The sequence below is a fragment of the Chrysemys picta genome, chromosome 13 (assembly GCF_011386835.1).
Source record: "Chrysemys picta bellii isolate R12L10 chromosome 13, ASM1138683v2, whole genome shotgun sequence".
NCBI classification, from domain to species: Eukaryota; Metazoa; Chordata; order Testudines; family Emydidae; genus Chrysemys; species Chrysemys picta.
The window spans coordinates 3,928,417-3,953,721 of NC_088803.1; the positions used below are offsets into that span (position 1 = coordinate 3,928,417).

The window sequence follows — 25,305 nt, forward strand, 5'->3', positions numbered from 1 at the left end:
AGGAAGGAATAAAGAAGTCAGATCACACAGCATTTGCTAATAGTTGGTTCATTTCCCTGCCCTGTTTACAGCTCTGAGAAAGAAACTGAACAAAGGAGCTTCGGTGGTTTCAGCTCCTTTTCATGGTCATATTGGAGTGTCTGATCTTTATGCAAATCTCCTAGTCAGGTTCCCCGTTTAAATAGCAGCTCCTGCGTTCTCACCGGGACCCGCCTGCCCAGGGGCTGAAGTGAATTTCATTATTTCCCTTTTTTCCCCCCATCTTTTCAAAATGATGGGAAATGTGTTGTTACTTCTGGTTTTACTCGCTCTCTCGCCCTGTAAGTCAGGAGGAGAAATTCGGGGGAAATGATCAAACCCTGAGAAACAGAGGTCAGGATTTAACTATAACGTTTCCTGTCTTTGCAGGTGCCCGGTCCCAAATCCAGCTGGTCCAGTCCGGGCCTGGCGTGGTGAAGCCCGGAGAGACCCTCTCACTGACCTGCACCGTGTCTGGTTACTCCATTTCTTCTGGCTACAACTGGGCTTGGATCCAGCAGGCTCCTGGGAAAGGCTTAGAATATATGGGGCATGTATATGCAGCTAGTGGGAGCACAAACTATGCCCCGACTTTCCAGGGTCGAATCACCATCTCTGCAGACACCGCCAAGAACCAGTTCTCCCTGCAGCTCCGCTCGCTGACAGCTGCAGACACCGCCACCTATTACTGTGCCAGACACACAGTGACACAGAGCAGAGCAGGGACCGTACAAAAAGGGGAAGAGGTTTCTGTACACACATTCAGGGCATTTACCGCTGTGATTTTCCTCTCAGAGGGACACAGGCAGGAATAGAGAAGGAGAGAATGTTCAAGTCAAGATTTCATAAAGTTCACACAAGCCACCGATACCCTGATATTGCAGAACAGCAGTGACAACAATGTCACTTCTCATTGCAGGACTAAGGGTTAAACAAGGGAATCACCGGCAACCCCCAACTCTCACCATGTTCTCTCATCCCCAGCTCAACCCTCCCACTCACCTGCCATTCACACCTCAGGGTTCACTACTGAGCCTAGATCTTGCTTAGTCAGACCGCTCTGGTTTTTGTATTAGCACTACTAGGTTTCTTCTCACTGCGTGTCTGGCACAGTGATACCGGGCGGTGTCCTTGGGCTTCAGGCTGGTCATTTGCAGATACAGCAGGTTGTTGGGATTGTCCCTTGAGATGGTGAATTGCCCTTGAACAGCCGGGGAATACCACTGGCTCCATTCAGCCTCGTTAATTTCAGCCACCCACTCCAGCCCCTTCCCGAGAACCTGGCGGACCCACTCCATCCAGTGGCTGCTGAAGTCGAACCCGGAGGCTTTGTAGGAGAGGCAGAGAGAGTCTCTGGGCTTTTTCACATCCCCCCCAGATTCCACCAGCTGCACCTGGGACCGGGCACTGGGAATAAAGGCATGTTACAAATATTGGTATAAAACCAACCACAATATACTATTTGTTTAGCTCTGCCACTTCTTCAGTGGAAACAATACCTTCCTGAGCCACTATAGTGAAAATTAAAAGAAGCAAGAATCTCATTTTCGCTGGTGTTGGAGGGGGAAATTCTCAGGGCGAATAGTTGGTAACCAAACCAACATGGGCCGGGGACTGTTTCCAGGTGCAGCCTGGGCAGAGAGAGACACAGATTTAAACAGGAAGCTATCACCGTAATTTACATATTTCCCCCTTTATAAGCAATACAAACATCTTTAATTGATCCCCAGAATGACTGTAACTGAGGCTCAGAGTGGACTCAGTCCGTGTGTTTGTGCAGCGACTCAGAAAGTGTGCTGGGGTCTTGAATATACCTTTGTCGAAAGGAAAACAATTACCAGTTGCCTTCTACGACCTCAAATCTCTAGACAAGGTGTGACGTTATCCAATTAAAATATGACCATATTTTAATATTGTTGCAACCACTGTTATATATTTGCAACAAATCTTGTACAAAACGTGGCCTGTAAGATGTCTATGAAAAGGTGATGATTTGCTGGTTATGATTATACTCTCTGTTTGCGAGTATCATTTTTGTTTTGGAAGTTATGAATATTGGCTTTATGTCTGGATTTCCAATGTTTGCTCCTGGAGTAACCCCCACAAGGTAGCTGGCCAGCATATCTTGGAGGGACCATTCAAATTGGTTGTCCCTCAAAAGGACACTGAACTCACGATGGCCCATGGGAGACACCTATCTACAGATAATGGCTTTCTGCTATGACTAGCACAGCACAGAGCGGTGGGATCCTCATGTCACTTTTGGATAAGGAAGAGAGAAATAGCTACTTTTAAAGACCCCTCTTCCCCCAACATGTACTCAGGGCTTGTTATAGTCAAGTAATCGTGTAGTGGGAGATTCAGTTCTGCAGCCACCACTTGTGGGCCGAGGGGCTGTGGAAGGGCCGGTCACCGGGGGTCAGTGTACATTCTCCCCTGCACCACGTTGGGGTTCCAATGACGCAAATAGCACAGCCTTGGGTCACAATCATGAGAAAGAACAAAGGGGTAAAAAGAAAAAGAACCCCCCCCTATCCCAATAGTGTTTTCCAATGACCCCCTACCCTGTCAGGTTTTCACTGCACAGCTCCAATTGAAAGGAAAGACCCTTCTCGGAGTGCTACCAGCTCTCCTCAAACCAGAAGCCTCACTGAGATGAATGGGAGACTTCCAGAGAGTAAGGAAAACACCCACATCTGAACTTCCCACGACATATTTCCCTCTGTTCCATGACCTTTTCAGCGGAGCCGGTCATTGCTGGGAAGGGGGATGGGCTGGAGTGGCTGGTCAGCTACTATGATCCCTCAAACAAGTACTACGCCTCCTCCGTCCAGTGCCGATTCACAGCCTCCAAGGACAGCACCAACTTCTACCTGCAAATGACCAGCCTGAGAGCGGAGGACACCGCCGTGTATTACTGCGTGAGAGAAACGGCTACACTAGCAGATGTCGAGCGCTGTGAGTTAAACCCGCCTTCAGAGAGCGCAGTAGGGGAAGCGCTGCAGTCTGTCCACACCGACAGCTGCTTGCGCAGTGACGTGGCCACATTTGCAGCACTTGCAGTGGCATTGGGAGCGGTGCATTATGGGCAGCTATCCCAGCATGCAAGTGACGGCAACGTGCTTTTCAAATGGGGGCGGGGGTGTGTGGAGTGGGACAGGGAGTGTGTTGTGTGTATGTAGGGGGAGAGAGAGTGGGTTTTGGGGGGCTGAGAGCATGTCAGCATGCTGGCTTGTAAGTTCAGAAAGCAGCAGACCCCCCCCCCACCTCTCTCTCTCACACAGCATTCCACAGTAATGGTTGCTTTGTCTCGGAGCAGATAAGCAGCCGGTTGTCAGAAACGGAGCTTTCAAAAGGCATATCCGCATTCCTACAGCGATTCAAAAACAATGACAAGAGTGGCCACTTGACTTAAGGGGATTATGGGATGTTTCCGGAGGCCGATCACACTGACGCCTGATGCATCGTAGCCAAGGTGCAGCAAACGTTATTCCACTCACCGAGGTGGAGTACCAGCAGCGCTGTAGCCGCGGAGTCAGAGTGCTCTACGTGCCTTGCCAGTGTGGACGGGGAGTGAGCTAGTGCACCTGGGGCTCCTTTATTGCACTGTAACTCGCAAGTGTAGCCAAGCAGCTGCAGTTCCTTCGTCATCTGACACCCCCTGGAGAGACTCCCGCCTCTTGATATCCCCTGGGCATTGTCTGTAACGATGGCGTATGCGCCCGGCACATTTTGGAGTACCCCTGTTTCAAGGGAGAGACACGCATTGATTTCAAGGGGCTTTCACCCTCAGACACGATGGGGCGCGTGACTCTCCTCGCCCATCCACTAGACAGGACTCCCTGCAGAGTGTCCCTCCCTCTGGTAGTTTATCCCCAATGGGTAAAACTGTTTGCAAACCTCTGACCCAGCGTCTGCTCCTGGGTCCCAGACCAGTGCCCTGCCCTCTGGACCCACCTTCCTACCCTCACAGCAGCCATGTCCTGCCATGTGCGCTGAGCTGAGCGCCCCATCTGTCTGGGGTGTAAAGGGGACACCTGTCTCTGAGGGGACATTGCCATGTACTGAGCGCTCACCCCGTCATCTCTTATACCTGCCCTGGGAACCCGCATGCAAATCCCAGCCCGGGGGTTCCTGTTAAATACCAACCCCTGGTTCTGGGAGCCCCAGTCTCTCCCCGGACACAGAACTGCCCGGTCCTGCCCCTGGGGAGTTTCCCTCATTGCATGAAAATAAGAATGAAATCTCTGTTGCTTTTCCTTTCACTGTTCTGCATCCCCAGCTGTAAGTCTCTGTGGGGACGTAGGGGAATAGGGACACACACACAAATAGAGTTTCAGTGGCTAAATCAACCCTGGATTTCTTTTCCTTTTCCCAGGTGTTCTCTCTCAGGTGCTGGTCCAGTCTGGCCAGGGCGTGGTGAAGCCCGGAGACACCCTCACCCTGACCTGCGCTGTCTCTGGCTTCTCTATCACTACTCAGCATTACGACTGGCACTGGATCCGGCAGCCCCCCGGGAAAGGGCTGGAGTGGATGGGACGGGTATATCCGTATAGTAGCGGTGCCACAAACTACGCCCCGTCTCTCCAAGCCCGAATCACCATCTCTGCAGACACCGCCAAGAACCAGGTCTCCCTGCAGCTCCGCTCGCTGACAGCTGCAGACACCGCCACCTATTACTGCGCCAGGAGAGACACAGTGACCCAGAGCAAAGCAGCGAGTGGCACAGAAAGGGGAAGCGGTTTCCAAACAGCCCAGGGAGGGAGACTACAGTCACAGGGATAGGCGAGCGCATTGAGAGAAACAGATGCACACACAGTGCACTGACTATGAACAAAACACATAGATTTCAGAGTAGCAGCCGTGTTAGTCTGTATCCGCAAAAAGAAGAACAGGAGGACTTGTGGCACCTTAGAGACTAACAAAACACATAGAAATTGCTTTGTTTTGTTTTTAATCCATGCTGTATTTACCTAGTTTCTCTGGACACGCCTTACCTTCCGCGGCCACAGAAATCGTCTCAAACTCACTATTAAAACAAAGGTATTTCTTTCATTTAATGGTTATCGGAGTGGGCAGGGAAAGATTCATGGAATTAAGTGCTACAAAAAAATCGCCCGGTGCGGCTGTTTGGGAGCACGTTTTTTGAAAGCAAACAGCCAACACCTCGCTCTGGCTCTGTGCCTGCACCGTGCTGAGCCGGGTAAATCTCTTCCCCCTCAGCCCATTGATAAATCTCTGTGGGTGAAATTCATCCCCGGGCCGAGAGCCCAGCACCAAGGCCTGACCCCTAGTGAGCCCCACGTAAGCATGACATGTCCTTTTAATACCCTTGGCATGCGGCTCACCAGGGTAAGAACCAGGCCTGGCCGGGCCGGTTTGTTTATCTGCCGCATCTGCAGGTTCGGCCAATTGTGGCTTCCACTGGCCGCGGTTCGCTGCTCCAGGCCAATGGGGGCTGCGGGAAGTGGCGTGGGCCGAGGGATGTGCTAGCTGCGGCTTCCCGCAGCCCCCATTGGCCGACCCCTGTTTTAATATATCAGAGGCCCTGTCCTGTCATCTTTTCAGGACCCAACTGTTCTGTTTTTACCGCATTTCCCCTAACGTCTTCCCTTCTGTGCCTCTGTGCCCCAGATTCAGCCTCATAGAACCAACTCGTAACAAAATACAAGTTTACAGAGATCCAAACACAAGGCATAGTTCAAATTTCACAGGAATTTCTCAGTCCCACGCAGACGCTTAGCGATGAACAATCTGGCTTTTCCGCTGCTCTGCCCCACATGGTCCATTGTTAACCTATGAGAAGTGGGTGGGATGTGGGCCTGTTCTGATGTACAACGTCTCCTGCACTTTAAGAACAGGGGCAGTTTCAGCTCAAATTTGAAGTGCGAGTGTGGTCGCTGTGAGCGCTGGGAGAGCTCTCCCTCTGCTCCTGGTAATCCAGCTCCACGAGGGGAATAGCTCCAAGGGCTGGGAGCCTGTCTACACTAGCGCTTTAAAGCGCTCAGATTTGCTGCGCTCAAGGGGGTGATTCTTCTAGATGTCTCTCCTTCACCCTGCTTTGCCAGCAAACTAAGCTGGAGAAGACAGGCAGGAAGCAGGAGCCATAAAGCCGAGGTGGATCCTGAACTACAATTTTTCATACCGTGGTTTTGCCACAGTTTGCACCCACCCACCCAAGGCTGAATTGTGCTTCCTGAACACACTGCTTCATTTCCAAAGCCACAGGGGTTCCGGAATAGCCAATGCCACGTTCTGCGGGAAGCGGGAAATGCGGCCACTGGGCCTAAATTCACAGGCAGAGCGTGGGAATTCCCTGTACAGAAGCTATTGGATTCAGCTGTATCCAAACTCCCAGTTTCTTGCACGTGCCGATCCATAATAAAATATCCCATGTACAGAGATCCTCTCAATGTAAGAATTGCCTGATTTCAAATAATCCTGGTTTTCTGAGCCCACAGAAATTTAACACCCCTGTTGTCTGGTTTATTCATGTGTGAGACAGTCATTCTGCGCCTCTGTGTTTCAATGAATCCGTTTATACTGAAATCACATTCAAGATTACAACTGGGCAGGATACCACCTGTCCCACAAGCCGCGTCAACATGTAGCTTCACATCGTTTTCCTTCCTTCAGCCCACGTCTGCAAAAGTTTGGCCACTAACTAAGAGGGGCAAAGTGTAGCAGGGGAGTCATTTCACGTGAGAGTTTTGAAGGAGCCAGGCCTGGGGTATCACAAAATGTGGGGAGAGCTCATACAGGCTGAATGGTCCAGTCCAGCACAGCTGCCTTCCCTACATATTTGCAGTGACTCAGCTGTGAAGTGATGACTCCTGGTCCCATTGAAGTCAAAGGTAAAACTCCCATTGGCTCAACGGGACTGGGAGTTACTCCCCAATGATGGGGATATGTGTCAGACTCATAACAGAGGCACAAGAGGACAGAACTGTGTTTGCATGTGCAAAAGGAGGGATTTCGGGATACGTCATATCACCGTGTTGTGTAATTAAATCCGAATTGCTGAACCTATGTAGGATTCATCCTCATATCTCTGGCTCTATGATAACTCCATTTCTCCAACTGCAAACACCTGCACTGACATTTCAAGCAATACCCCGGAATTTCCCCGATTCAGGGGTATGAACACAAGGAGCCATCCAGCGAACACTGAATTAACAGCAGCTTGTGGTGCGGCTTTTCCCCTTTCACTTTCCTGGGCTTTGCCTCATTCCTGAGCGGTATTGACAGCTCACTTCCCACAACAACGCGCCTGTACTCAAGTTACCCAGGTCAGAAAACAATCAGATTTCCCATGGTAAGGAGAATCCACCCTGTGTAGCTCTGGAGATGTTCCAGTGAAGTGTTGGAAACACACCCGTTGATTTCAATGATCTTTAGACAGGACCAGGCTAAGAGACAGTCCTCTATTCTAGGCCCTTACATATACCAACACGTCTGAGCCCATAAACACCCACATGCAATCACACGCAGGCTTTCATGCAATATGTGTTTAGGGTCAGACTCACAAAGTGAATTCAGCACCTAATTGTCTGCTGTGTGCTTAAATCGAGTATGCCTCCGGGATCCTAAAAGCCTGCACCGTGTGGGCACCGAAATTCCCTAGGTGCCTGGCTGGTGATATGTGCTGGGGCAGAGAGAGTAACAAAGTGATTCACTCTACAGGCCAGTGGTCAACTCAGGACACTCTCTGGGATTCAGGAGACTTAAATCACTGCTCTAATGAGTCTTCAATTACGTATAGCAAGTGTAACGGCCTTGCAACAGCCACATCCCCAGGTGAGCTTAGCTCTTGATATTTCAATTCCTAGAAACCGCCACCCCTCCCCCGCCTGAAAATTCCCTGTTAAATAACTACACTCACGTCCCACAAAACACAGCAAGGGGAATGAAAGAGAGAGCAGCATGCAAGAAGAGAAATCAAGCTGAGTTTCTTATTGGCGCTTGCAGTGATTATTCCACACGGAAGTAGGGAACAGACAGTGACGCCCTTATGTTGACTAGTACATTATACTGTGAAGAGCAAATATTAGCCGGTGTTTGGGAACTTCTCTCTGATTCAGTAACGTGGGACAAATCTTCACCCAGCCTTATATAGCCCGTGGCGGTACTCAGAGTTTAATGTGTTTTCTCTTATTCTTCTTGAAAAAAGAGGAAGAAGTTTTCAGACATTAGTAGTAACAACAACACCTACCTAGGCTATAGTGGTTTTCATTCCTAGATCATAAAGCACTGACAAAGAAGGGTCAAAATCGGTTGTCCCCATTTTATACCCATACAAATTGAAGCACAGGGAGTGTAAATCTCTTCCCAAGGTCACCCATCAACCTAGTAATAGAGCCAGGAATCGCCCCACCACCCCGATTCTCATGTAGCAGGCTAACGTCCTCCCACAAGATCCCTCTGACCCAGGGATCTCAGATGAGCAGAGGGACAAGCAGACAGAACTGAGCGGAAGGTGAACAATCAATGAAGAGTTTTGTCTCTAAAAAGCAACTGGGATCATTGTAGAGACCACTGCAGCGATGTTTTTGTGAGTGGAGTTCTTACCTTTCTCCTGTACCCAGATAACCCTTTCCCACCACACCCACCTGCGGGGGGCTGAGTTTGTTTAGGGCTCAGGTCCAAGATGTGTCTTATAAAGAGGAGGAGATGCAAATTCAGTGCCTCGGCGCTATAGAAACCCTGTGATCTCCGGGACCTGCCGGGTGAGAAGGGAGGAGGGACAAGTCCGGGTGTCTGTGCAGTTCCCACCAGAAACCCTCCAGCGTCAGCAACATGAGACCGTGGCTGAACCTCGCTTTCTTTCTAGCGGCCCTTCGAGGTAATTTTATCCCCTTCCCCCCTACATGGACTGGAGACACCAGGGGATGTTGGACATTCCTACCCTGACCCAAAGCGCAGCGACGTCACTGGGAACCTTTCTGCTGCTTCCAATGGGCTCTGAGCCAGGCCGGGGGTGAATGTGATTCTCCTTCTGTCTTTCCAGGTGTCCGGTCACAGGTCCGGCTGGTGGAGTCCGGAGGGGGGATTCAAACCCCTGGGGGATCTCTCCGCCTCGCCTGCAAAGCCTCTGGATTCACCTTCAGCAGCCACTGGATGAACTGGGTCCGTCAGGCGCCGGGGAAAGGACTGGAGTGGGTCGCACATATACGCAATCCTGTTAATAATTTAGCAGCATATTACAGTGATTCCATGAAAGGGCGATTCACCATCTCCAGGGACCAGTCCAGCAGCTCGGTGTATCTGCAAATGACCAGCCTGAGAGCCGAAGACACCGCCCGGTATTACTGTGCGAGAGACACAGTGATCAGAAACCTCCTGCGGTTAGCACAGAAACCTCCAGCGCGAATCCCCCGCCCGCTCTGTGCCCTCAGTCACTGCCAGAACAGAGCGGTCAGACCGAGAGGAACAGAGTGTAAAGTCTCCAGTGCTTTATCTGGGCTTCACTCCTCTCAAAATTCACTGTGATGATGAAAGACCCACGGATCCGACAGAACCGAGACCGCCTTATACATTTCCTCATCATGCAGAAATAGATTCCTTCTCCACAGTGTTATTCACACTTAGCTGCCCTTCCTTCACCCTGCTTTGCCAGCAAGCTAAGCTGGAGAAGACAGACAGGAAGCATGAGCCAGAGAGCCAAGGTGGAACCTGAATTAGAATTTTTCACATCGTGGTTTTGCCAAAGTTTGTACACACCTAACATAGAATCATAGAATCATAGAATATCAGGGTTGGAAGGGACCTCAGGAGGTCATCTAGTCCAACCCCCTGCTCAAAGCAGGACCAATTCCCAGCTAAATCATCCCAGCCAGGGCTTTGTCAAGCCGGGCCTTAAAAACCTCCAAGGAAGGAGACTCCACCACCTCCCTAGATAACCCATTCCAGTGCTTCACCACCCTCCTAGTGAAATAGTTTTTCCTGATATCCAACCTGGACCTCCCCCACTGCAACTTGAGACCATTGCTCCTTGTTCTGTCATCTGCCACCACTGAGAACAGCCGAGCTCCATCTTCTTTGGAACCCCCCTTCAGGTAGTTGAAGGCTGCTATCAAATCCCCCCTCATTCTTCTCTTCTGGAGACTAAACAATCCCAGTTCCCTCAGCCTCTCCTCATAAGTCATGTGCTCCAGACCCCTAATCATTTTTGTTGCCCTCCGCTGGACTCTTTCCAATTTTTCCACATCTTTCTTGTAGTGTGGAATTCATCTACCTGTAGAAATTCTCTCCAGGTAGATGAGATTGGGGTGAACTCAAGACATTTTAGGACACTTTCCATGAGTCAGTCGGTACAAAGACTTCCTCAGAATTTAAATGTGGAATTAGGAGCATGGTTATGGTTAAATTAAAGAATAATTTAGGATTTGGATTGGGATTAGGGGATAAATACAGGTTTATGATTAGGGCGGCGGTTCAGTATTCCCTGTTTTTCTCAGAAATATCCCAAACCTAATTCTACCGGGCATAGCTTGGAGTCACTGGATACTTTACAGGTCATTGTAAGGGACTGTCTGGGCTTCAGCACTGACATATCCCTACACATAGAGCAAGTTTCACTCCCTCCTGCAGGCCCCAGCCGTCTCTCTCTCTCACACACACCGGTGTCTCTGCTACAGGAAAAGCAGCGGACACTAAGGTGATGCATTTCCCCCGAGAGTGTGCTCTGTCCCTGGGTTACTGCAGTCATGGCCTTTATTCTGACAGAGCCCAGAAAATGAATCTTCCCTCCATGCCCAGCTCTCTCCCTTTCCCTGAAGCGGTTTCTCACTCTCTGGTGCCTGGAACCAGCCTTTGGCTCCCGGCAGCTGCGGCTCCTTCCCCATCCGACACTCCCAGGCAGGACCAGCTCTAGGCTCCAGCAAAACAAGCAGGTGCTTGGGGCGGCACATTTCCAGGGGTGGCATTCCAGCCATCCTCTTCCAGGAGTTGAGGCTTTTGGGTGTTGCAAGGAAAAGAGCACCGGCCCATGTGCTTACTGGAGATTGACGGGGTTTACTGTACAATTGCCCTCTAGAAAAGAGAATCTGGGCGCACGGAAAGCTAGAAGGAGCTCAGGTGCTGGGAACAGAGCCCGGGGCTGGACCAGACAAACGTTTTCACTTTAGGAGCCTGGGAAGGTATTTTCCTACCTGTGAACACATTACAGAGGCAAAAGATTTATTGTTCTACATCTGTTTTCTGAGTGTCTGTTTATTCCCAGGTGTCCGGTCCCAGATCCAGCTGGTGGAGTCCGGAGGGGATGTGAAAAAGCCCGGAGACTCTCTCCGTCTCTCCTGCAAGGCCTCTGGGTTCACCTTCAGCAGCCACTGGATGGACTGGGTCCGTCAGGCTCCCGGGAAGGGGCTGGAGTGGGTCTCTGAGATTAGCCAGGATGGTAGCACCACACGGTATTCAGACTCTGTCAAAGGGTGATTCACCATCTCCTGAGATGATTCCAACAGCCTGGTGTACCTGCAAATGACCGGCCTGAGAGCTGAAACGGGATCCGGTGTCAGCCGCGGGGAGGGCTGGTGTGGATGGGGAACATCTGGCATTCAGCCAGCAGCTCGCCCACTAACTGATCCAGGCAGGACCGGCTCTAGGCACCAACAAAACAAGCAGGTGCTTGGGGCGGCACATTTCCAGGGGCAGCATTCTGGCCATCCTCTTCCCAGGAGTTGAGGCTTTCGGGTGTTGCAAGGAAAAGAGCACCGGCCCGTGTGCTTACTCGAGATTCACGGGGTTTACTGTACAATTGTCCATTAGAAAAGAGAAGTTGGGCACATGGAAAGCTAGAACGAGCTCAGGTGCTGGGAACAGAGCCCAGGGCTGGACCAGACAAACGTCTGCAGGGTCTCGTTCTCTTTAAGATCTTGCCATCCTTACTAATGGGACTGACCCCACTGGCTCCGGTGGAACACTTTGTGGGGTAAGGATTACTCAGGCTAGAAAGGGTTTGCAGGGCCACTCTCAAAATCCCAATGGAGCTGAAATCAAGAACCTCTCCGAGCGCAGACCTCACTGTTTCCAATCATGTTTGCCTCTCTGGCCTCAAATCCATGTAGCGTTTAAACAGAAATCGGTATCATTTCCAAGCTAAGCAGTTTGAATCAAACTCAGAAGCCCTCAATCCTGAATTTCGGGGGTGTGCAAGGGGCCAGCACCTCTGGGAAGAGGAGAGCACATAGGGGCTAGCACAGACGTGTCAGCCAATGCAGGGTCCCTTCACTGGGCTGTCTTGTAACCGCAATGGTTTATAATGTAAGAACGCAGTGAGGCACCTCAGGGGAGAGAGCAAATAGCTGGTTTATGGATCCCCAAAGTGAAGTTCAGCGTGACAGCTAGATCCTACATGCATCGACAGGGAAGCCCAGAGGGGGGGCAGGTGGGGCAATTTGCCCCGGGCCCTGCAGGGGCCCTGGGCCCCAACTCCGCCTTCCCCTATCCCACTGGACAGTGCTGCGGGCCTGAGCTCCTCCCACTGAGTCAGAGCCCCGTGCTAAGGGGGCGGGGCTGCGAGCTACTGTCCCGCCAGAACCACACCGCTGCAGCGCTGTCCAGGGGCCAGAGAAGCTCCTGGACGCGGCGCGCTGAGGCTCTGAGAGAGGGGAGAGGCAGCGGTAACACAGGAGCGGCCCTGGACAGTGCTGCTGGGGGGGTGGGGGCGGTCAGGGTACGGAGGGTTGGATCGTGGGCGTTCCGGGGGTCTGTCAGGACTCGGTGTGGGGGTGGATAGGGGTCGGGGCAGTCAGGGGACAGGGATTAGGGGGAGTTGGTGGGGTCCCGGGGTGGTGGTGGGGGCGGTCAGGGAACAAGGAGCAGGATGGGTCGGGGATTCTGAGGGGGGCAGTCGGGGGGCAGGAAGTGGGTGGAGGTTGGATAGGGGGCAGGGCCAGGCTGTTTGGGGAGGCACAGCCTTCCCTACCCTAAAGCTCATTCAGCGGTTTGAGGCTTGCAGACAGCTATTTAACACACAGAGCCAAGCTGTTATCTTTCCCCTTAGGGCTACCATCCCATTCACTTCTCAAATGCCAAATGATAGTCTACATTTCATTTCAGTGCCATAGGGAGAGTCATGTCAGGGGAGGGGAGCTTCATTTCAAATTAGCCACTTTAGATTAACAGTGATAGAGCCAAGAGAGCCATGGGGGAGGGATCCCATGAGAAGAGCAATATCCTACACCACCTACCTCCTTCCCAACCCTACCAAGGGAGACCCCCCCCGCATTCCCCGAGGCTCCAGAGGGGTTAATTCAGTGGTTCTCAAACTTTTGTACTGGTGACCCCTTTTACATAGCAAACCTCTGAGTGCGACCCCCCCTTATAAATTAAAAACACTTTTTTATATATTTAACACTATTATAAATGCTGTAGGCAAAGTGGGGTTTGAGGTGGAGGCTGACAGCTCGCGACCCCCAGGATTAACCTCATGACCCCCTGAGGGGTCCCGACCCCCAGTTTGAGACCCCCCTGTGTTAATTTAATTTTAGCACCATGTGTCCATTCACATGCACATGCTATTTTGAGCATTTCAGTTTTCACAATATAGGCTCATCCCAGATTCTGGAACAAGCTCAAATGTTCAGCTCGTGGAGTATGTACATAAGCTATACTAAAGACAAACCCACAGTAACCATCTCCAGTTTGTGAGGGACCCCATGGAACCAGTCTCTAGGAAACAGATAAATTCATGGCGGTTAAGTCCATTAATGGCTATTGGCCAGGATGGGTAAGGAATGGTGTCCCTAGCCTCTGTTTGTTAGAGGGTGGAGATGGACGGCAGGAGAGAGATCACTTGATCATTACCTGTTCTGTTCACTCCCTCTGGGGCACTTCGTAGTCAGTAGACAGGATACTGGGCTGGATGGACCTTTCGTCTGACCCAGTCTGGCCGTTCTTATGTTCTTATGTTCTAAACTAAATGAACCCAAAGTTATGGAGACAGATATGAGTCAAGGAATTCAGCAGAGTATCAGAAACCTGGAAGAATCTCTGACTGGATGGACTCAGGCGTTTGGTCACAAGCTGAGGTGGTTCAAAAATTTTGGATTTTTTTTAAGCAGAATTTTTTTATTGTTTCTTTAAACAATCAAACACAGCAAGCAGCAAATATTTGGCCACGCACTTCTGAAACCCCAAACCATGTTCAGGTTTTGGCAGACTAATTTCAGCTTTTCAATTAAAAAAAACACAACAAATTTTGAAGGAAAGCAGACATTGTCCGTGAATTTTTCTGCTTTTTACAAACCCCTAGTTTTCGATCCAAAAAAAGTTTTGATGGAAAATATTTGTCCAACCCTTTTAATGAGCTTTATTGCCTTTTAGCACTAGCTGATGCTAAGAACCAGAGATACCTTGTAAAGGCGAATTGAAAAGAAGTTTTCTCAAAACTGGGTTTGTGATGAGATGCAGAAGGTTTTTAAATGTTTATTTTTCCCAGGGCCGCCCGGGGGGCAAGTGGGGCAATTTGCCCCGGGCCCCAGAGGGGCCCCCACGAGAATATAGTATTCTATAGTATTGCAACTTTTTTTTATGGAAAGGACCCCTGAAATTCCTTTGCCCCAGGCTCCCTGAATTCTCTGGGCGGCCCTGTGCATTGACCCTGTCCTCTAAGCGAACATGGACTGGACCTTGGCAAGGCTAACACAGAGTTCAGAAGATTTCACACTCGTGTGTCTGGATGGAGAGAGAGATTCCAGTCCGGGCGCTCCTAGGGAATCCTAGGGGGACCTGTCTGTACAAATAGGCAGCGTACACAGAGGGTCAGGCTGATGCAGCCAGCCCCATTTCTGCCCCACCATCACCGCTGGAGCCCAATCCCCCCAATCGCTCTGTATGACTGCAGCAGGCTGCCCTAGCCAAAGGTGCCTGATCTGACAGAGCAGTGTCAAAAGACGACATGACTCTAAAGAAACAGTGACTGGCCAGAGGGACAGGGCGTAAGGACACTTTCCCAGGAGTGGCAATCTCCTCTCTCTGTGTCTCTGTATTCCTTCAGCACCCTGATGCTTCCACCCAGGCGGCTTTGGGAGAAGCAAAGACTCCCGTGAACGTAACTGTCAGACTCAAACACACTCCTAACAGAGGCAACACCAGACGCCATCCCGGGCTCATTCCGCGCTACTCTGGACACCACGAGGCGAGTCAAGGCCAGGCTAACTCCTCCCGCGTGTTCTTTGCTTGTCTGAAAACCAAGCGCTTTCCTGAGCTGCTGCCCATGGCACTGGCTTGCAACCAGGGACCCACATGTGCTCCCACCTGAACACAGCCCCTCTGCCAAGCAGCGCCCCGGAGAGACGGGCAGGTGCTGCCCTTGTCGCGGGAAAGACGCGAGGCGCTGGGTTGCCTGACAATTGGCTCCTCTCCCTCTCCTGTGCGGGCACATCCACACGAATACAAGATCTGCCAGGGGCACGTGCTTTGCAGGGCTGCATGGAAAGGCACAGGGCTGGAGCCTCTCTCCCCGCCCCCAGCACTCAATGGGAGCTTTGCCCCAGGAAGGGTTGGAGAGTGAGGACTCCACCATCCTATTTCCAGCCTTGCTCCTTTCGATTTGTAGGATATTTCCCGACCCTAGACATGTGAGGCATTTGCTACCGGAGCAGGTCACTGGGAGGAGGGTGGTGATGGGAAAGCAGGGATGGGGAGGTCAGGGGACATTCCTTCCAATTAAGTTGAAAGGGAAAGACACCAGGAGCCTTTTACCAAAAGGAGGGAGAAGCCAGGGAAAGAAACACTCGTGGGTTTTAGACTTTAAGGAGTGAAACTCTCCGATCTCTCTTCCAGTCTGGGTGGGAAGTGAAGTTGGAGGGGCATGCACTGAAAGAAGAGCAATTGCAAAAGAGATTCTCCTTTAATAAGACAAGTTGCCCCCAGTAAATCAAGTAACGAATACAAGCCCCAGCTTTCTTCTGAATCTAAGAGATGCCCTTGGAATGAGGTTAAAGAGCCATCATCAGCCATTGCTGAGCAGAGTGGAAAACAACACAAATCAGGTGCTGTGCAAACATGTGTAAAAGCCTCACACACAAAAGGTGGGGGGGGGGTTGCTTGGGGTGGCAAAAAGCATAGAGTTGGCCCTGCTCCTGGTTATGTCACCCATTGCAGCACAAAGACCCTATGGGCCTGTGTGGGAGAGAGCACCTAGTTCCTGTATGAACCCACACTCAAGGCTGAGATTTTCAAAGGAGCCTCATGGGTTTAGTTACCCACCTCACATCCGAAGCTCACAAGCCGATACCTCAGGTTGTGTAAAAGGGCGGAGCTAAGGATCAACTCACACTACATGTCCATAATTCCCTACTGTCTGCTGAAGGGGAATGCCTCAGGTCATAACTATAGAGTCAGCACAGTGCTGGCACTGAGCCCTTACTTGTGAAGAAAGAAAGAAAGAAAGAAAGAAAGAAAGAAAGATTATATATATACCTATTTACTGAATGAAAACTAATGGGTGGGTGGGGATAGATAGATAGATAGATAGATAGATAGATAGATAGATAGATAGATAGATAGGGTGTACGGGTATAGATAGATAGATAGATAGATAGATAGATAGATGGGGTGGATGGGGATAGATAGATAGATAGATAGATAGATAGATAGATAGATAGGGTGTACGGGTATAGATAGATAGATAGATAGATAGATAGATAGATAGATAGATAGATAGATAGATAGATAGAGGGGGTGGATGGGGATAGATAGATAGATAGATAGATAGATAGATAGATAGATAGATAGATAGATAGATAGAGGGGGTGGATGGGAATAGATAGATAGATAGATAGATAGATAGATAGATAGATAGATAGATAGATAGATAGAGAGGGTGGATGGGAATAGATAGAGGGGGTGGATGGGGATAGATAGATAGATAGATAGATAGATAGATAGATAGAGGGGGTGGATGGGGATAGATAGATAGATAGATAGATAGATAGATAGATAGATAGATAGATAGATAGAGGGGGTGGATGGGGATAGATAGATAGATAGATAGATAGATAGATAGATAGATAGATAGATAGATAGATAGAGGGGGTGGATGGGGATAGATAGATAGATAGATAGATAGATAGATAGATAGATAGATAGATAGATAGATAGATAGATAGAGGGGGTGGATGGGAATAGATAGAGGGGGTGGATGGGGATAGATAGATAGATAGATAGATAGATAGATAGATAGATAGATAGATAGATAGATAGATAGATAGATAGATAGATAGATGTGGTGGATGGGAATAGATAGAGGGGGTGGATGGGGATAGATAGATAGATAGATAGATAGATAGATAGATAGATAGATAGATAGAGGGGGTGGATGGGGATAGATAGATAGATAGATAGATAGATAGATAGATAGATAGATAGATAGATAGATAGATAGATAGATAGATAGAGGGGGTGGATGGGAATAGATAGAGGGGGTGGATGGGGATAGATAGATAGATAGATAGATAGATAGATAGATAGATAGATAGATAGATAGATAGATAGATAGATGTGGTGGATGGGAATAGATAGAGGGGGTGGATGGGGATAGATAGATAGATAGATAGATAGATAGATAGATAGATAGATAGATAGATAGATAGATAGATAGATAGATAGATGATCATGCAATTGCATTCATTTAGTGAGTCTATATTTTCAAATTAAATGGGAGTTTAAAGAGTTGGACTCGCTATCCCACCTGCCACTAGAATTCACAACGCGATACACTGTCACGCTCCTCCTAGGTCCCGCGTTTATATTGTCCCCACCCCCAGCCCATGCAAATGAGCTCCCTGGGGCCCTGTTCATAACCCAGGTGCAGGCCGCTCACCCCGCTCAGAGCCAGCGCCGGGCTTCAGCTTCCCATCCCACATGGGGAACGAGCTGCCAGCCGCAGACATGACCCCCAGCCTGGCCATCGCCTTCCTCCTGCTGCTCCCAGCGGGTACGGGTGGTATTTGCGCTGCCGCTGGGCACCGGGTACCGCATGTTCCCTAATAACTGCACCTCCAGGAATCACCGCAATATTTCCCCTTTATTTGCCCCTCTGCAGGTGTCTATTCCCAGATCAACCTGGTGGAGTCTGGTGGGGGACTGAAGAAACCCGGAGACACCCTCAGACTGACCTGCACCGTGTCCGGATTCTCTCTCACTAGCTTCGAGGTTCACTGGGTCCGCCAGCCAGTGGGGAAAGGGCTGGATTGGATGGGAGTTATCTGGACTGGTGGAGGCACTGCTTATAGCAATGCTCTAAAAAATCGGCTCACCATCACCAAAGACAACTCCAAAAGCCAAGTGTTCCTGCAACTGACCGGCCTGCAACGTGGAGACACCTCCGTGTATTACTGTGCCAGAGACACACACTGAGAGGAAACCTATCCGAGCCCGCACTAAAACTAACCGTGCAGAGAACCAGCCTTCCTGTGTGAGTGACAGAGAGCAGCAGCTGCCAGCACCGCATTCTCTCTGCTTCCTTAGTTATTCGCTTCTACCATGGCAAGTTGAAGTAATTGTGAATTAAATTAAACCCAATATCACCCAAAGTCACACAGCGAATCAGAACTCCCAAGGCTGGGAGTCAAGCCCAGGATTCTTTCACACGGCTACCTGCTCTCTCAGATTATCTATCATTCTGCCAAGAAATGAGGGGAAAGACCACAATAATTTTCATTCCTAAAATCTTGCTATTGCAGATAAACTCACGAAATTGTTCTTTCCTCTCCTGGCTGGGAAGATGAACCAGGAGTCTTTAAACCCGGTGCCCAGGGCTGGTGCAAGGATATTTTGCACCCTAGGTGAAACTTCCACCTTGTGCCCTCTCCTCCGCTCCATAACATCAGTTAATTGAGGGACAAATCCCAACGAGCCTTTATAGACCCCAGGGGCCAGCTGTGCCCAGGGGCTGCTCCCCAGACCAGGTTCCCCCCTCCCTGCCCCCTGAACTCCCCTGGAGGGTGCACAGCCCCCCCGTGAGCCCTCTCCACCCCATCCCAGTGGCCCCTGCCCCGTGTCCACCCACTGGCTTTGTCGGCAGGGAGGAGCTACCTTCTGCGGGCTCCTGGGGGCTCCTGCAGCAGATGCATGGGGGCTGTGGCCCCCGTGCACCCCCCCAGCTCCTCCCTCGCCATGCTCGGGCTCTGTGGCACCTGGGAGTGTGAGACGCCACCGCCCCTCCTGGAGCAGGCTCAGGGCTCACGTGCCCGGGAGCTGCAGAGCCAGAGCGTGGCGAGGAGGGAGCTGGGGGGGGCACATGGGGGCCTCTGCCCGCATGCATCTGCTGCAGCCTGCAGGAGCCCCCCGGGGGGGGACCAGGCTGCAGCCTGGGCAGGAGGGGCAGGGGGCACGGCTGCTCCCTGCTAGCGGTGCCATCGCCTTTGCAGGGCTCCTGCGCCCCTGCGCTGGCTCCATGGCTGGGGCTTGCTGCCAGCACCACAAACAGGACGCTCTGGCTCTCCGGTGCCTCCGGAAGGCGGCTCCTCCCTGCTGAGCCAGGGCATGCTTTTTGGTGTCCCCAGGGCTGTCCTTAGGATTTATGGGGCCCTATGCAGTAATATTAAACTGGTGCCCCTATGCCGGATGGCAGACTGAGCTTGCAGCCCAGCGGGGGTGGAGGGACAAGGCAGAAAGAATAACAAGACGCCTGGCCGCCTCACAGTGGCGGAGAGTCACAGTTCCCCGCAGAGACCCCTGTAGCCTCTCCCTCACGCAGAATGGACATGCAGAAGGTACCTAATTAAAAGCACTAAAACTTGGAAATAAAAAATATCAGTCAGAGGTTTTTTGATATGACCTGAAGTTTGTCAGACATTTATTTGCAAATCTTTGTAGTAAGGGTGAGTCAGCTGTCTTGCTGAATACAACATTAAATATTATGGAATACATGATGCAGCTCTTCTCTGTTTTACATTTTCTTAATCAGTATTTCTAAGCTGATTTGATATTTTAAATGTACTCTTAAATGTACTCATTCCAGATTACTACATATTTCACTCACTGAAACAGACATTATTTTAAATTAATCAGTCACAGAGGTTTAGTGTGTTCATAACAATGTTCATTGCTTTTAGAAAAAGGGAACACTCATTTACTGTGTGTGATCTCCAGAACAATACACATGTTTAAGAATTTTCACCAACTTTAAAATATATGTTTCCAAAGATTTTAGGCATAACAAAGGATTTTATATCTTACTAAGGTACTGATTTTGCTTAAAATTAGTTCATCAGATAGAAGTAAAGAAAGGGAAACTCTTTGTCCAGCTATGTGGAAGCAAAGGGCTGTTGCTTCCTTCAGTGTGTGTGTGTGGGGGGGAGATGAGAGGCGGTGAAGGGAGAAATGGATGGACAGAAAGGACAGGAAGACTTTGTTACTAATTAAAATGTGTATTTTACATAAGGGGGGTCTTTTGAAGAATGTATTTAAAAAACCATATGTCTGAAGATCCAAGCATTTAAAGCTAAAGATGGATTGTGCATCTAAAAACCTATGCAAGGATTTTTTAGATATGTGATTTTATAATCTTCACCAACTCACTAATGAAATGTTTTTAAAGCAAATTTTACACTAAGGTCCTGTAGACTGACATGTTCTGAGTAAATATTACAGTCATGCACAACTGTTTTTGTCAGTAGCTACCTGTGGGTTGGCAAATGCCTGTTAAATGTTTTCATTACCCCTTGAATGGCTCTTTAACAGTTTCAGCGTTGTGCTAATAGGTCTGGCAGGCTGGAGACTGTTTCTCTTTTAACTACTAGATCCTCTTCCCAGGAAGACTCAGAGCCGGCAGGAAGGGTCAGAACAGGGGAAGGAAAACCAGTAGGTTGGACACTAAGACCCAGGAGTGCCCCAAATTTTCAGGTGCCCTACGCAGCTGCCTATGCCTGAGGACTGCCCTGGGTGCCCACAACCACTCACTGCCCTAGGCCACCACCTAGTTCGCCTAGTGGTTGCACTGGTCCTGTATATGGGCCTAACCTAACCAACTACGCCCCGCTTTTCCAGAGTCAAGTCACCATCACCGCAGACGCCTCCAAGAACCAGGTCTCCCTGTGGCTCCACTCGCTGACAGCGGCAGACACCGGCACCCATTACTGTGCCAGGGGATATACTAGGGTTACCATATTTCACAAATAAAAAAAGAGGACCCTCCATGGGGCCCTGGCCCCACCCATTTCCCACCCCAACTCCGCCCCAACTCCGCCCCTTCCCTGCCTCTTCCCCGCCCCAACCCCGCACTAACCCCGCCCCTCCTCCCTCCCACTCCCAGCCATGCGAAAAGGGCTGCCCGAGCACTACCGGCTTCACGGTTTGCCGGGCAGCCCCCAGACCCTGCACCCCCGGCCAGCGCTTTCCCAGCACAGCTGGAGCCCGGGAGGGGAAGCGCCCAGCCGGGGGCGCAGGGTCTGGAGGCTGCCCGACAAACCGTGAAGCTGGTAGCGCTTGGGCTTCGGGCAGCCCCTATGCCTCCGGACCCTGCGCCCCCAGCCGGGCACTTCCCCTCCCGGGCTCCGGCGGTGCAGGGTCCGGAGGCACGGGGGCTGCCCAAAGCCTGTAGCGCTCGGCTCTTAAACAGAACCGAAGAGTCAGGGGAGGAGCAGAGCCGGCTCTGCTCCTCCCCTGACTCTTCGGCTCTGTTTAAGAGCCGATCTGCCCGAGCACTACCGGCTTCGGGCAGCCCCCATGCCTCCGGACCCTGCGCTGCCAGAGCCCGGGAGGGGAAGTGCCCGGCCGGCAGCTGGGGTCCGGAGGCAAGGGGGCTGCCTGAAGCCCATAGCGCTCGGGCAGCTCGGCTCTTAAACAGAGCCGAAGAGTCAGGGGAGGAGCAGAGCAGCCGCGGGAGGGGAAGTGCCCGGCCGGCATTTTCCCGGACATGTTCGGCTTTTTGGCAATTCCCCCCGGACGGGGGGTTGATTGCTGAAAAGCCGGATGTGTCCGGGAAAACCCAGACGTATGGTAACCCTAGGATACACAGTGACACAGAGCAGAGCAGGATGTGTACAAATAGGGGAAGCTGTTGCTATACAGACATTCAGGGCATTTAATGCTGTGATTTTCCTCTCAAACACACAGAGACAGGTACAGAGAAGGAGAGAGAATCTCTAAGAGTCAAGATTTCATGAAGTTCATGCAAGCAATCGGTACCCTGATATTGCAGAACAGCAGTGACAACATTGTCACTTCTCATTGCAGGACTAAGGGTTAAACAAGGAAATCACTGGCAAACCCCAACTCTCACCATGTTCTCTCATCCCCAGCTCAACCCTCCCACTCACCTGCCATCCACACCTCAGGGTTCACTACTGAGCCTCGCTGGAAGAACTGGTGATGTCACTATGGACAGTGCTGAGATAGGGAAATGGTAATTTGTGAAACTTCACACAGTGATAGGAACTGCAAAGTGAGTGAGAGCAATACACAGGGAGGTGCCCAGACGCTGAGGTAACCTCTGTATCAGAATGTACAGAGACTAGACTAGACTAGACTAGACTAGAATAGAATAGAATAGAATAGAATAGAAACTGGAGGCACCATCACCCTGCCTTACAACCCAGATTCACGAGCCTGGGGAGAGGAAATGTAGCACATTGACACGTGACCCTACTTAGCTTTCAGCCACTTTCCCTAGAGGAGTCAATGTATTATCGTTCCTGATGTAGATAACTGAACATTAGGAGTTGCGGTTATTGTAAATGTGACATTGGTGTCTACACTCCCCAGCTGAGAAGGGGTCATTGCACTGGACACCTGTTTTGGGGGAACCAGGGCGCACTCTCTGGCCTGTCTGACTCTTGAGGGACACCCCCCATCTCTGCTTGAACCAAGATGGATCAGAGAAAAGGCTTGCAGAGAGAAGTGAAGGGCGTTCAGAGACAGACTTAGACCCCTCCTGACAAGGGTGACAAGATTAAGACATTTCCATTTGCATACAGAATGGAGAGCAGAGACAACTCCAGTAGCCTCATCTGCATGAAAGATGGGACAGGGATTAGCATACAGAATGAAGAACAGAGAACCGCACTGACCTCTGGGACCAGAAAAGCAGGGAAGCACTACATCATGGGAATCTCTGCTCCAGATGTTAATGAACCTACACCTGCCTACACACAGCTCAGCAGTTATCAGACCAATTCTAGTAATGAATCCTTAATTGAGATCCAAAATATTGAAGCAGCCTAGTTGCATTGTGAGCTCCCTGGAAGAAAACACCACCCAGAGCCAAGAGTGATCAGCTCCTATTGTCAAGCCTAAAGAAAACCCTTGAGTCATCAGTTTACCCATAAACAAATCTAGTGTTCTCCCTTGAACCATTTTTGTTTCTCTACAAGACCCTTTACCTATGTTCAAGTCAGGGTTCTGATGCTTAGATCCAAGCTATGCATCAGTTCCACTGAGACTCCATCTCCTGACTGATCGGGCTGGGGGCTCTGCCTGTCTCCCGCACTCAGGACCCTGAGCTACCACCGTCACCTGGGAACCCCGACCAGTTCAAGCCTCATGGAGCAGTGAGATCCTCTTCTTTCTCTCTCTCTGTTTTCCCTTCAACCTTAGGTATTAACCTTTAATAATGTCTGTTCTGTTGGTTTAGCCTCCTTGTGTAGTTATCACTTTATTCAATAAATAACTTGTATGGTTAAGCTGGTTGCTTCTCTCTCTCTTGCTGAACTTGTGTGTGTAATCATAGAATATCAGGGTTGGAAGGGACCTTAGGAGGTCATCTAGTCCAACCCCCTGTGTGTGTCTGTGTGTGTGTGTTTGTGTTCATCCGGTTCTGGGGCAGGAGGAACCGAGCCCTAGGGAACCTAGGTCCTGCAGGGTAGCTCCATTGGGAGGGGACATGTAAAAGGGAGAAGTAGAGCTCCATATGAAAACGCATGTGACACAAGCTGTACATTGATAGAATTACAGAACCACCCCCCCTTCAGAAGAGTAACCCAAATAAATGAACGTACCCCAAAGTAATGGGCAAATCTGGTCACACTGTCCCCGAGAGGACAGCGCCATGTACTGAGCGCTCACCCCCTGTCATCTCTTATATCCACCCTGGGGAACCCGCATGCAAATCCCTGCCCCGGGGGGGCGTTCCTGTTAAATACAACCCCTGGTTCTAAGAGGCTCAGTCTCTCCCCAGACACAGAACTGCCTGGTCCTGCCCCTGGGGAGTTTCTCCGTTAACAACCACCAGGACACTTTCACTACTCTTCTCCCTTTTCCGAATCGCCGCCCCATCAGGTGAGTGTTTCATGGGACTCTGAGAAACACCGAGGTGGGGAATGCGCCGGTTCCTGGCGAGAGTCAGCTCTGTTCTCCTTTCCCCAGGTGTCCTCTCCGAGGTGCAGCTGGTACAGTCTGGCCCAGGGTCGGTGAAGCCTGGAGAGACCCTCACCCTGACCTGCACTGTCTCGGGTTACTCCATCACCAGTGGTGACACTTGGCACTGGATTCGGCAGCCTCCCGGGACAGGGCTGGAGTGGCTGGGGCGGGGATATTACAGCAGTTCCACCTGGAACACGAACTATGGCTCGTCCTTCCAGAGCCGAATCACCATCTCCCCTGACTCCTCCAAGAACCAGTTCTCCCTGCAGCTCCGCTCGCTGACAGCTGCAGACACCGGCACCTATTACTGCGCCAGAGACACAGTGACACAGAGCAAAGCAGGACCCTACAAAAAGGGGAAGTGGAGCCTACACAGACTTTCACGCCTCTGACACTAACTCATCTAGAAAAGCAGGAGACCCACCCTTCCCCTAGATGGCAGTAAAGAGACATCCTCTGTTTTCAATTGCAGGTGATGAAAATTCACAAAGACAGAAATTGAAACCAGTGAAGAGTGATCGCTCCGTAGAAACGTGTCTGCACACAGGTGCTGAACTGATTTACATTCTGAAGGTTTAATTCAGGCCATGTAAATTCTCCCTGCTGAATTTCTCATCCCATCTTTCCGCTAAAAGTAAACAGGGTGACTGTGTGCAACACACACACCATGATCTTGTGTTCCTGTAGGGAAGAGTTTGGCCTCCCACAATCAAAGCACAGGGGGATTTAGTACCCCTATAAAATTTTTAAAAGCTCTCTGCCATGGTCTCCCTGTCACCAGCCACATTCATCCTCACACCAAACCCCGTATCCTTCCACCCAGCGCAGCTAATAAGGATACAGGGGCCCAGACACCCCCAAACCAGGGCTCATTCACTCCAGCAATACACACACACAACTCTTCCCTGGTCTGGAGAGTGTCTGTTCCCTTTCCAGCTGGGAATATTGATTGACTTTCCAGCCATTGTTGCCTTCTCT

At 50.6% G+C, this 25,305-nt stretch overlaps 1 protein-coding gene and 1 gene segment (V, D, J or C); both read left to right on the top strand.

Annotated features, from left to right (window-relative positions):
* LOC122173242 (Ig mu chain C region secreted form-like) overlaps positions 1 to 25,305 on the top strand; it is a 1,717,225-nt gene that overhangs the window by 534,499 nt on the left and 1,157,421 nt on the right.
* Positions 17,867 to 24,719, top strand: LOC101934040 (uncharacterized). Its single transcript, XM_065566467.1, has 3 exons — positions 17,867 to 17,959; positions 18,068 to 18,361; positions 24,331 to 24,719. Exons 1-3 carry the CDS (start codon positions 17,887 to 17,889, stop codon positions 24,717 to 24,719), a joined length of 756 nt encoding a protein of 251 aa, XP_065422539.1. The 5' UTR covers positions 17,867 to 17,886.